This window comes from Delphinus delphis, chromosome 3 (genome assembly GCF_949987515.2).
Source record: "Delphinus delphis chromosome 3, mDelDel1.2, whole genome shotgun sequence".
Lineage (NCBI taxonomy): Eukaryota > Metazoa > Chordata > Mammalia > Artiodactyla > Delphinidae > Delphinus > Delphinus delphis.
Window position 1 is genome coordinate 3,194,701 of NC_082685.1, and position 11,326 is coordinate 3,206,026.

The following is an 11,326-nucleotide window of genomic DNA, read 5'->3' on the forward strand; positions in this document are numbered from 1 at the left end:
GTGCGAGGGCTCAGGACGTCCCCTTGTTTGCACGTTCATGTGCTGGGAGAGCGGGTGGTGCCCACACTCTCCCAGGCCCTCGTCTAGGCCCACGGGGGTCCCTGGTGGGCTCCCCTGCCCCGCCGACCCCGGGCCTTGCTCTGCAGACGTACGACGTGCAGGGCAGCCTGCAGAAGGACAGCCAGGTCACGGTGTCCATGGTCCTGGAGAACCAGAGCAGCAGCTTCCTCAAGAACATGGAGCTCAACGTGCTGGACTCACTCAACGCCCGACTGGCCCGGCCAGAGGGCTCCTCGGTCCACGACGGTGTCCCCGTGCCTTTCCAGCTGCCCCCTGGTGAGTGGCGCCCAGGAGCCCCCGGATCCTGTCATCTGGTGCCCCCTCAGGGCTGAGCCTGGCTTCCCTGACCAAGGCAGGCAGCACTGAGGACAGACCCAGGCCAGGCTTGCATCCCTGCCACCTGCCCAGGTGGCTGCACCCCCATCTGCCACCCCAGGCCGTGCCCCGTGCTGCTTCTCAGGTACGTTTCTCGCCCTCTCCAGGCATCTCCAACGAAGCCCAGTTTGTGTTCACCATTCAGAGCATCGTCACGGCGCAGAAGCTCAAAGGGACCCTGTCTTTCATCGCCAAGGTACCTGGTGGGGGAGGGGGTGCACCCTGAGGGTCAGCTGCGTGCCCCGCCCCCACCCACCCTGCACCCCTGCTCCTGCAGAATGACGAAGGTTCCACCCATGAGAAGCTGGACTTCAAGCTACACTTCACCTGCACCTCGTACTTGGTCACCACGCCATGCTACAGGTGCGCCACCCTCCCGCCCACCCCTGGCTCCCCACTTCTGTGCCATGGGAAGCTCTCCATGCGGTCACATTGGCAGCGTCCTCTGACCCAAGACGAGGATGTGCACGGAGTGTTGGGTGACCAGCTTGTGGTTGGCGCAGAACGCCCAGCACGTCTGCCGGGCCAGCCAGCTCGGGCGCCTGACTCTCAGCACAGGCCTGGCGGCCCTAACGCTGGACGTCCGAGCCCAGAGTGTAGGCAGGGCTAGCCCTCTTGAGGCCCCTCTCCGTGGCCGTCTCCCCGTGTCCTCACATGCTCGCCCATCCCTGCACGTCTGTATCCTCATTTCCTGTTCCCACAGGGACCCTGGTCATGTTAGATTAGGGCCCTGTCTCCAAGTGCAGTCGTGTCCTAGGGACACAGTTCAGCTCTTGACTTCCTACCCATAAAGGACGCGCCCCACCCCCTGGGCTGGGGTCTCTGCCTGCCCTGCTGCAGGGGAGCCCCCTGTTGTTCCCCCCCATTCTGTGTCCTTCCCACAGTGACGCGTTTGCCAAGTTGTTGGAGTCCGGGGACCTGAGCATGAGCTCAGTCAAGGTTGATGGCATTAGTATGTCGTTCCAGAACCTTCTGGCAAAGATCTGTTTTCACCACCATTTTTCTGGTAAGACTGGACGTGCCAACAGATGGCTCGGCCCTCTTCCCGTACCTGTGACTGTCCCCTGCCGCCAGGGGCTGGCCCAGCCTCACCCCCAGGCCCTCTGTTGCAGTCGTGGAGCGGGTGGACTCCTGCGCCTCCATGTACAGCCGTTCCATCCAGGGCCACCACGTCTGCCTCCTGGTGAAGAAGGTGAGCCCCATGGGAGGGCCCCAGCCAGGCCTGTCCACCCCTCGCCTCTGTGCCTCCTTGAGCCTGTGTTTGTGAGGAGTGTCGGCCTTTCCTTTTGTCCATCTGGCCTTGGCATCAGGGCACTAGTGCATTCCCTCCTCTCGCATTTCCCGGAAGAGATTGCGTGTAGTCAGTATTCCTTCTTGCACGTTATGTAGAATTTGCCAAGGAAATCGTTTGGGGGTTTCTTTTTTGGGGGGGGGTTCTTTTTTGAAAAGTTTTTATCTACGAGTTCAGTTTCTTTTTTTGATAGTTGTAAGACTTATTGCTTTCTCTGTTTCTTATTGGGTGATTTTTGGTAGTTCGTAGTTTTCAAAGAATAGGTCTGTTTCATCGAAGTTACGGAGCTGATGGTGTGTCAAGTCATCCAGTTCTCTTCATGTCCTTTTAGTGTCTGAGGGCTCAGTGGTGATTATTTTTCATTCCTGATGTTGGTGATTGGTGTCTTCTCTCATTTTTCTTGGTGTCTTGGTTATCCTGGCCCTATTCCCTCTCTGTCCTGGCCAGAAGTCTTACTTATCCATTTTGTTGATCTTTTGAAAGATCAATTTGATAACCAATCTTTTTAAAAGTTAGGGACTTCCCTGGCAGTGCAGTGGTTAGGACTCCGTGCTTCCACTGCCGGGGGCCCGGGTTTGATCCCTGGCGTGGTGCGGCCAAAAAAAAGTTAATGTTTCTTTAAACAATAAATTGTATTGAGTCTGCTGCATATGTCCTTACTTCTGCCTGCCTTGGGTTTATTTTGCTCATTTGTGGTTTCTTAAGGTGAAAACTTAGACCAAAACCTGTCTCTTCTTCTTTTTTTTTTTAATATTTGTTTGTTTGTTCATTTATTTACTTACTTATTTTTGACTCGAGCCAGGTCTTTAGTTGCCACACGCGGACTTCTTTGTTGTGGCATGTAAATCTTTAGTTGCGGCATGCGGGATCTAGTTCCCCAACCGGGGATCGAACCCGGGCCCCCTGCATTGGGAACTGCACCACCAGGGAAGTCCGAGACCTGTCTCTTCTAATAAAGTTTTTAGTGTTATAAAATTTTCTCTAAGTACTGTTTTGGATGAACTGCACACATTTTTATGATTCATTTTAATTTCTATACAGTTCAAAATACTTTCTATCACTCCTTCCTCTCTGACCCTTGGATTACTTAGAAGTATGTTAACTTCCAAGCATTTAGAAAGTTTCCTGTTGCTTTTTGGTTACTGATTTCTAGTTTGACTTTTCAGGCCTTTGAAATGTGCTGAGGCTTGTGCTCTGGCCCAGGATGTGGTCATTCTGGGTGGATATTCCATAGGTGCCTGGAAGCATGTTATACCTGTCACCTAGATCCTGCTGGTTGATGGCGTTTTCCTTTTCTTCTGGATCCTTGCAGATTGCAGATTTTCTTCTGGGCCTTGATGAGTGAGCAAGGAGCATGAGGCCAGTGGTGGTCAGTTGGTCTTCTCCCCCAGTTTGTCAGGCTTTACTCCATGTGTGGGAGCCCTGTTGTTGGCTGTGTGGACCGTTAGAATTGTGGGATCTTGGCAAGGGACCCTCTCATCAGTGGGTGTGCTCCTCTCTGTCCTGGGCTGTGTTCTTTTCTCTGAAGGCTACCTTGTCTGGTATCAGTACAGGCACTCCTGCTCTCATTTGATGGGTGCTTACGTGGTATGTCTTTTGCTATGAACCTGCCTTTATCCTGTTTGGATAAGAATTCCTTGTGCATGCTGTAGAGTTCGGGTCACGTGTCCTTATTCATCCTGTCAATCTTTGTCTTTCACTTGTCATGTTTAGACCATTTGTGTTTAAAGTATTACTGATTCATTTGGGTTTGTCCCACATTTTGTTTTTTCCCTGTGTTTTTCGTTCCTCTTCTTCCTATTCCCACTTTCTGTGGCGTATGTGAGCATTACAGTATCCCATGTTTATATGTTGGCTGTGTTGTTGATGGTCTCCGTGTATCTGCTTGGGGGGCTCGAGGGATTACATTACACACTTGGTGTGCACAGTCTACTTGGAACTCAGGCGGAATGTAAAAAGCTCACACCCTCTCGGTCCCTTGACCCTCCCTTCTCATGGGCAGTTGTCTTAGGTTTTGCCTTTGCAGACGTTGAAGACGCCTTATGCCACGTCACAGCTTTACAGATTTCAGAGAACTCGGGGTGTAGGTGGGGGTGGGAGGGGGTGAGATAGCCTCTTGTGCTCGCCCACGTGTCTACCATTTCTGTTGCTTTCATTCCTCACGTTCCACCCTTCTGGCTCATTTTCCTCTGTCTGAAGAACAACTTTTTAGATCAGATCTATTGGATGTGTATTCTCTTAGTTTTCCTTCATCTGATTATTCTTTATTTCAGTATTCCTCAAGGCTATTTTTGCTGGGTATGAAATTCTGGCTTTGTTAGTCTTTTCACTCAGTACCTCAAAAATAGGCCATTTCCCCCTTTTTTAAAAAAAAAAAAAGGAAATATTTACTTATTTGGCTGCGCCAGGTCTTAGTTGCAGCATGCGGGATCTTTTTAGTTGCAGCATGCGGGATCTTTTTAGTTGCGGCATGCGGGATCTAGTTCCCTGACCAGGGATCGAACCCGGGCCCCCTGCATCGGGAGCACAGAGTCTTAGCCACTGGACCACCAGGGAAGGCCCTAGGCCATTTCCTTTTGGTGTCTGTGGTTTCTGACAAGGAACATTTTACTTTTACTGGGGAATGCATCGTTTTCCTCTGGCTATTTTAGGGTTTTCTTTGTCTTCAGTTTTCAGCAGTTTGTGATGTGTCCGGGCATTGACTTCCTTGGGTTTATGTTAACTGTGTGGAGTCTGCCGAACTTGCTGAATCTGTGCGTTTATGTCTTTTGCACAACTTGGAAGTTTTCAGCTATGATTTAAATACCTCTTCAGCACTGCATTCTTTGTCCCCTCCTTCCGGGACCCCTGTGATGTGAATCTCAGACCTTTTGTTACTCTCCCCACCCTACTCCACCTCCGACTCCTTTCTGCTCTCTGTTCAGCTTGGATTATTTCCATTAATCTCTTGTCTGGGTCATTGACGCTTCTGTCATGTCCATTCTGTTGTTGAGCCCATCCAGTGAGCTTTTCATCTTGGCTGTTGTATTCAGGTCTAGAAGTTCCACTGGGTTGATCTTGACTCTTCCATTCCTTTGCTGAGATGTTGTGTTTTCTTGTGTGCTTCAGGAGTGTATGTGGTTGGTGATGGGAGGTTCTCCTAGTAGCTACTTCAAAGCCTGTTAGGTGATTCCAACATCCACCTCTTCTCGGTGGGCGTTCGTTGATTGTCTTTTCCACGTGAGCTGAGATTTCCCCGGTCTTGCGGTGCCAAGTGATTTTGGACTATATCCTGGACACTTCGAATAGGAGGAGACCCTGGGCCTTCCTTACACCCTGTGGAGAGCGTTGACACATAGGTTCCAGCTGCAGGATGTCTGGTCCCACGCCCTCCGGTTTTCATAGCCTTCCTCTCTGCACAGCTGCCTCCTGCGTGCCCGTGGGGCCGGGCCGGGTGGGGCTGTGTGTCCTCTGCAGGGCTGGCATTGCTGCCTCTGCTGCGCTCTGCCAGAGCGTCCATCCTGGGCCCCTGGGAGACAGCAGGGCGCGGTGCACCTGCTCCTTCTTGCCTGGAGCCCCTCCTTTTGATTGTGAAAGCACCCGGGCATAGGAGAGCATTTGTAAAAGTTGGAGGTACTTGGGAGTCGCAGGGTGGCGTCTCAAGGCACTGGCCGTTATTTCCCCGTTTCAGGGTGAGAAGTCGGTGTCGGTGGATGGGAAGTGCAGCGATTCAACGCTGCTGAGCAACGTGCTGGAGGAGATGAAGGAAACGCTGGCCAAATGCTGAGCTTGCCGCCCGCCATGGGGAGGGCTCGCGGGGAGGGCGGCCAAGTGCCGGGTTTCTCCTCTGTCGCAAGGACTGGGTGCAGCCGGGAGATAACCCAGTCCACCGTCATCCACTGTGTAGACACTGAGGTTTATGTTGCGTTGATTTATCCTGTCATCTTTTTTACTTTGCCCTCACTGCTCTCTCTGGCGAGAAGCCCCCTTCCACTCCCCAGGCCAGCAGGGACTTCTGTAGCCGGAGCGGACTGTGCACGTGGCCACAGGAGCTGCCCGAGGGTGGGGGTGACCGCCATCCAGGCCGGTTCCTGGTGGGGACCAGACGGGGTGGCGCATCCCGCTTCTGTCAAGCCATCCAAGTCCCATGAGTCCCCAGATGCCCTGCCCACTGGCAGCTGGGGGGTGAAGAACAGGCTAGCTACTCAGGCGACATTCCTGTTCATCCCTGACGCCAAGGGTCACGTCCTCCCCGCAGGACACATGGTGGGAGAGGGTCGTGCAGGCTCTCGTCCATGACATCCCGTTCATCCCACCACCGTGTTCGTGTGTCCGCTGAGTGGGGGGTGCCCAGCGGGGATCCCGGACCTCACTGGCTTCCGTGCCCAGTCAGGTGTTGGGGTGAGTGGTGGAGAGCTGTGACTCTGGCCCCTCTGCTCATCACTGGACTCTCTGCAGGTCTGTGCCTGCACGTGCAGAAGGGCCTAGTCCTGGGCTCCGCAGCCCTGATGGCGAAGCACGTGTGTCCAGGGGCGGCTGGGCCCCTGAAATGCACCTCAGGGGCAGGGAGGGGGGACCCCAGCCCACCCCCGTGAGACGGAACTTTCCTCAGAAATGACAGTCCTCGATGACGTTTTAACTTTTCCTTTTGATGAAAACTGTCACTTTAGCATGTAGAGTAACCTATTACAGAATCCTGTGCAGTGATTCTAGAATCTCGAAATGTATGATGTGTTATATAAGAATTTATTTGCTATCGACATTCCCGTATAAAGGAGAGACATATCACGCTGCTGTAATGATTCTGTGTCAAGATGATCCAATAAACTTGCAAAACAGACGTTCACCTGTTGGGTCTCTGGCCCATGACAGTGTATGCCCCCCAGCCAGGGGATTCTGACCCACTGTGCGGGTCAGCACACAGCCCCTGAAATGCTCGTGGTCCGAGGGGGGCTGCAGGGCACCCTCATGGAGGTTGCAGTGTGCGGGGGGAGCCCTTGCCCTCCTGCCATGCACCCCTCGGCCCCTCGGGAGGGGACGTGGTCCTCACGTCATCCAGGCCCCTGGGCTCTGGTGGTAATGAGGAGCCACCTGACACCCCCCCACACGGGATTCTGAGGCGTCCACCGATCTCCCTCCTTTTACTAGGGAACCCCATTCGTAAGTGGTGTGCAGGGTGAGCAGAAACATTACTAAAATAAAGTTTAAGTTAGGTAAACGCTTGTACATGCACGCGCACACACACCCTCATTTCTAATCTTCGAAGTGCCTAGTGAGAAAAGGGCAGGGTTAGGAGTCCAGACACACGTGTACAGACCCCAGGGCCCCAGGAATCAGCAGGAACAGATGCTGGAAGGAAGGCCGTGTTGCTGTTGTGCGGTTTTTTTGTTTCGTTTTGTTTTTTCTTTTTTTTAATTTTATATTTTATTTTTGGCTGTGTTGGGTCTTTGTTGCTGGGTGCGGGTTTTTTCTAGTTGCGGTGCGCAGGCTTCTCATTGCAGTGGCTTCTCGTTGTGGAGCACAGGCTCTAGGCGCGTGGGCTTCAGTAGTTGTGGCATGCAGGCTCAGTAGTTGTGGTTTGCGGGCTCTAGAGCGCAGGCTCAGTAGTTGTGGCGCATGGGCTTAGTTGCTCCGTGGCATGTGGGATCTTCCCGGACCAGGACTCGAACCAGTGTCCCCTGCATTGGCAGGCGGATTCTTAACCGCTGCGCCACCAGGGAAATCCCCTGCTGCTGTTTTAATTCTCAAGGTTTCATATGGTTTCACTGATGCCATGTGTACAGAGGACTGTGTCAGCAGAGCCCAAATCAACTCCAACCTGAATCCAAAACGTGGGCAGGTGCGGAGCCCCGCACGGAAGCCCCCTCCGGCAGCGGGTGGGGAGAGAGGCCTCAGGTGGCCCCCGGGTGGTCATTGGCCTGGCCTGCCCTGCTCCAGCTCGTGGACCCCGCACAGGTCCCGGGGCGTTGGAGCATCCCTTTGGAGTTTCCCGCTCACCGTTCCCCTGATCTCAACATTCCTGGGCAGGCAGAGGCCAGTGTTCTGTCAGTGAGCCCTTGGAAGGAAGGCGCCACGCCAGGCAGGGGACCCCTTAGCTGGGGGAAGGGATCGTCGGCTGACCAGGCTGGGAAGGGCCAGCCCAGGAGCCAGACAACTGCTGGGCTCACCATGGCATCCACAGGCACAGAGGCACCTCCCGTCTGCTGGATGGATGTTGAGCCCTGGGTCACAGTTTGGGTCTGTCCCCTCATGACCCATGTTGGGTGTTTTCTCGAAACTAAGAAGCCAAGTGGTGGGCACAGCAGTTCCTGTGCCTCGGCTGAAATGCAGCCGATGTGGTAGGAGCCCCAAGATACACCGATGCAGGCCCTGGCTTTCACCAAACAGCCTCCTTTCGTGTCATCAAAAGAACCAGTTGCCCTGAAGGCTGATTGCCGTGCGCGCCTGGGAAGCCCCGCAGCCCTGCCCTGTAGGCCAAGGTCGCACCTCGCCTGGGGCCCCAGCCCGGAGCCCCAACAAGGACTACTTCGGGATGAGAAATGTCAGGGATATTTAATCATTCCCTCAAACAGCTGTGATCCTGCCGCTATATACAAACCCATCTACCTCCCTTCCCGTCCTCCCAGCCCCAGCCCGGCCCAGCCCGGGCTCCGAGCCGGGTGGAGCACCCAGGCAGCAGCAGGCCTGCTCCACAGCGCCAGGCTGAGGCGGTCCAGCGGAGGCCCCGCCCCATGGCGGGGGCGGGTCTGGCTGGCCTGGCCGCCCTCAGTGCTGTATCAGGCACTTGGAGGCGTTTTCCAGAGTCAGGTTGGCCAGGTGCGAGGACTCCAGACACCTGAAGCTTGGTGATACCAAGCTGCAAGGAGACGTGGGTGCCCCAGTCCTTCTTCCCCTCCCACACCTTGCTCTCTCTGGTGGGGTTTTGCTGGAGGCCTGGGCCCCTCGTCCCAGCTGGGCATGTGACAGGGCTGCAGACAGACCCTCAAGCTGAACTCGGAGGCCTTGCCTGTTCTCACATCCCTAGGACAGCAGTGGGGTCACGCCCTACACTCCCACGACTAGGGCTGCGAAGGCAGCAATGGTGGGGGGGCATGGGGTTCTGATCTCTGGCTTAGGCACAACTCCTGCCCCTGGAGTCCACCCATGTCCCTGCGGCCTACCCCCACTGGGTCACTCAAAAGGCTGGAGTGGTTCTGTGTGTCCAGGCTAGGGGCAGGAGGAGCTCATGTTTATTCATGGAGTGATGGCATGGGCGGGGTTGCAGAGGTGATGTCCACATGTCCCAGGTGCAGAGAGGGAGCCCTGCCCGGCTGCGCCCACCCCATCCAACACCCCTGCCCTCCCCCACTGACCGGGACAACCCCACGCCACACACCCCCGCTCCAGGAGGACGGGCCTTGTTGCGGGGGGGGGCTTACCTTGTGTTGGTGTTCTGTCTGAAAGACACAACGGGGCCCCAGTTAGCTCTGAGCTTTGGGGCTGAGGCTGTGCCTGTGGCCCTGAGGTGCCTCCACTGGAGCACGCCTCCACCAGGGGGCGCCCTCCCCAGCTCCGACCACAGCCTGCTACCAGCCTGGGGCAGGGGTAGGACCAGACTCTGGGGACCACTTAACCGGGATGTGCCCCCTCGTGCCAGACGAGCTCAGAGACCCTGGGAGGTAGAGGCTGGGCCCGCCACACCGGGGGCAGGTGCTGCCTTCTGTGGCTGCCCCGGCGCATACTCACCCACGAGGACGCACATGCACACTGCCTTTGCGGAGCGAGAACTACTTACTTGCTCCAGTTATTTCTACAACGACAGCAGGACTTTAGTCAGGGCCAAGCGGCCTTGATCGGGGTCTCCCCGAGCCAAGCTGCCCTGACTCACATGTGCTGGAGGAGGCCCTGCACTGCTGCCTTCCACTCTGCCGACGACCTGCGGGGACATGGGGTGTGGAGGGGGGCGCGGCCCACATTCACGGGCCAGGTGGGGGGCTTCCATTCCCTGCCTGGGTGATGAGGGGACCCTCCAGGGAGAGCCTTGGACCCCAGGGGCAGGGGGCCGCCCGCGTCTGAGCCCTACTCGCAGCTGTAGCCAAAGCAGACGACGTGTGAGTTCGTGCAGTTGGTGCAGGAGATGGTCTCGTACTGGAAGATGCCTGTAACACACCAGAGGCGGCCGCACCCTACCCTCACCCTCAGCCTCTGGGGCCACGAGCTGCCGCCACTGCCGCCACACCCCATAACCGGGACAGAGGCTCACTCACCGCAGTGACGCTGACAGTCGATGCGGCCTGTGGGGGGACGAGAGCACAGCCGGCGCCTTCTTAGCAGGCCTGTCCTGTCCCCCGCTCTCTCCCCCTCCCAGGCTGCCCAAGGCTCAGGGCCTGTCCGTTGGCCACTTAGGTGGGCCCCAGCCTGGGATGGGGCAAAGCACGGGGGAGGGCAGCCGCAAGACTCTTCAGGCCTCCAGGGACCCGTTGGGGGGAGGTAGCAGGGACGGGTGGGATTTATCCTTCAAGGCCTCCTGTTGGTGCCCACTGGATGAAAAGGGCCCCCCTCAGGGTGTGGCCCTTCTCCCCCGTTTCTGCCCTTTCTGAGTTCTGACACCTGGCTGCACCAGGCCAGACGCCCTATTCACATTACTCCAGTCTCACCACGACCTGGCCGGGACCCCAGGCCTGGAAGGAGACTGAAATACTCGCGTGGCCCTGGGTCCTCAGACCCTGGGCAGCAGCACCCTCCCTCCCCCACAGCCCTCGTTTGCTCACTTTCGATGATGGCTTTCTGGATGAGGTGCACCTGCTCCCGGAAGATAGCTCGCAGCTCGTTGGGAAAATACCCTGATGGCGGGAAGGCAAGGGGTGGGGGGTCACGCACAGTTGGCGGGCGGACCTGAGGTGTCATGGGGCGGGTGGGCTCTGCCTCAGTTCCCCATGCGCGGCGGTCGCCCCCTTACCAGGGAAATACAGCTTCCCCTGGTACAGTTGATCCATTCTCTGGTACACGACGTTCGCCACTTGGTTCAGCTTCTCCCAGGCTGGGGACGGCAAGAGGAGGCGTGTGAGCGGGCCGGGGCCTGACTGGGCCGGGGGTGCTCCCGGGCGGGGCCCCGCACTCACTGATCTCCGCGGGGATGGCCAGGTGCAGCTCCTTCATTGTGTCCTGGCTCCAGTCAGTGAGCAGCGAGCCCGACACGGGGATGTCGCCCACCCACCAGGACTTGAGGTTCACGTGATGGCGGTAGAAGGAGAACTTCTCCGAGAAGTTGCCGTGGCAGTGCAAGCAGCCGCGGGCCAGCGCCGCTGTCAGGGCCAGGCACAGCAGCAGCGCCATGGCCCGCCCCCGCCCGCCGCCGGCCAACCGACGGCGCCTCCCGTGCCACGCCCCTCCGCCGCGCACCAACCAACGGTGTCTCCTGCCACGCCCCTATCCGGGCACCAACCAACGACGCCCTCTCGGGCCCGGGCCGCGCCCCCCCCAACCCCGCCCCCGGAGTAGGCCCCGCCCCCGCAACGGACAACTGAGGGCGCCGGATCCTATTCCAGGCCCCGCCCATGAGCCGCCGCTCCCGGGGAGGCTCCACCTCTCTGTTGGCCCCGCCCGCGACCTCGCTCCACGCATGCGCCATAGGCCGGCGCA

General features: G+C 57.2%; 2 protein-coding genes and 1 pseudogene across 4 annotated transcripts in view; 2 read left to right on the forward strand and 1 right to left on the reverse strand.

Moving 5' to 3' along the window:
* AP3D1 (adaptor related protein complex 3 subunit delta 1) overlaps window positions 1-6,543 on the forward strand; it is a 44,747-nt gene extending 38,204 nt beyond the window's left edge. Inside the window, exons 27-32 of one of the 2 annotated variants that reach the window (XM_060007343.1) lie at window positions 147-336; window positions 543-631; window positions 713-798; window positions 1,320-1,441; window positions 1,548-1,627; window positions 5,397-6,543. In XM_060007343.1, the coding sequence (XP_059863326.1) occupies window positions 147-336; window positions 543-631; window positions 713-798; window positions 1,320-1,441; window positions 1,548-1,627; window positions 5,397-5,492 (663 nt within the window). In that variant the 3' untranslated portion in view covers window positions 5,493-6,543. The remainder of the gene's footprint in view (window positions 1-146; window positions 337-542; window positions 632-712; window positions 799-1,319; window positions 1,442-1,547; window positions 1,628-5,396) is intronic. The other variant, XM_060007344.1, reaches the window with a different exon arrangement.
* On the forward strand, window positions 5,554-6,543 carry LOC138414014 (uncharacterized; annotated as a pseudogene).
* A 643-nt stretch (window positions 6,544-7,186) lies between these two features.
* On the reverse strand, window positions 7,187-11,020 carry IZUMO4 (IZUMO family member 4). 2 transcript variants are annotated; one of them, XM_069540539.1, is made up of 9 exons: window positions 10,807-11,020; window positions 10,644-10,724; window positions 10,456-10,527; window positions 9,952-9,978; window positions 9,768-9,843; window positions 9,573-9,620; window positions 9,480-9,494; window positions 9,124-9,141; window positions 7,187-8,561 (listed from the first exon to the last, which is right to left on the reverse strand). In XM_069540539.1, exons 1-9 carry the CDS (start codon window positions 11,018-11,020, stop codon window positions 8,471-8,473), a joined length of 642 nt encoding a protein of 213 aa, XP_069396640.1. In that variant the 3' UTR covers window positions 7,187-8,470. The 2 variants fall into 2 exon arrangements, with proteins under 2 accessions (XP_069396640.1, XP_059863328.1); XM_060007345.2 differs by lacking the exon at window positions 7,187-8,561 and having other exon boundaries at window positions 8,602-9,141; window positions 9,431-9,494.
* Between the last annotated feature and the right edge of the window lie 306 nt (window positions 11,021-11,326).

Bases quoted from the DNA above. Each gene is read 5' to 3' on its own strand.
- IZUMO4 (XM_069540539.1), bottom strand. From the start codon at position 11,020: ATGGCGCTGCTGCTGTGCCTGGCCCTGACAGCGGCGCTGGCCCGCGGC. The intron at 10,725-10,806 runs GTGAGTGCGGGG...TGCCGTCCCCAG, and splicing joins GGCCATCCCCGCGGAGATCA to CCTGGGAGAAGCTGAACCAA. The intron at 9,621-9,767 runs GTAGGGCTCAGA...ATGTCCCCGCAG, and splicing joins TGCTTTGGCTACAGCTGCGA to GTCGTCGGCAGAGTGGAAGG.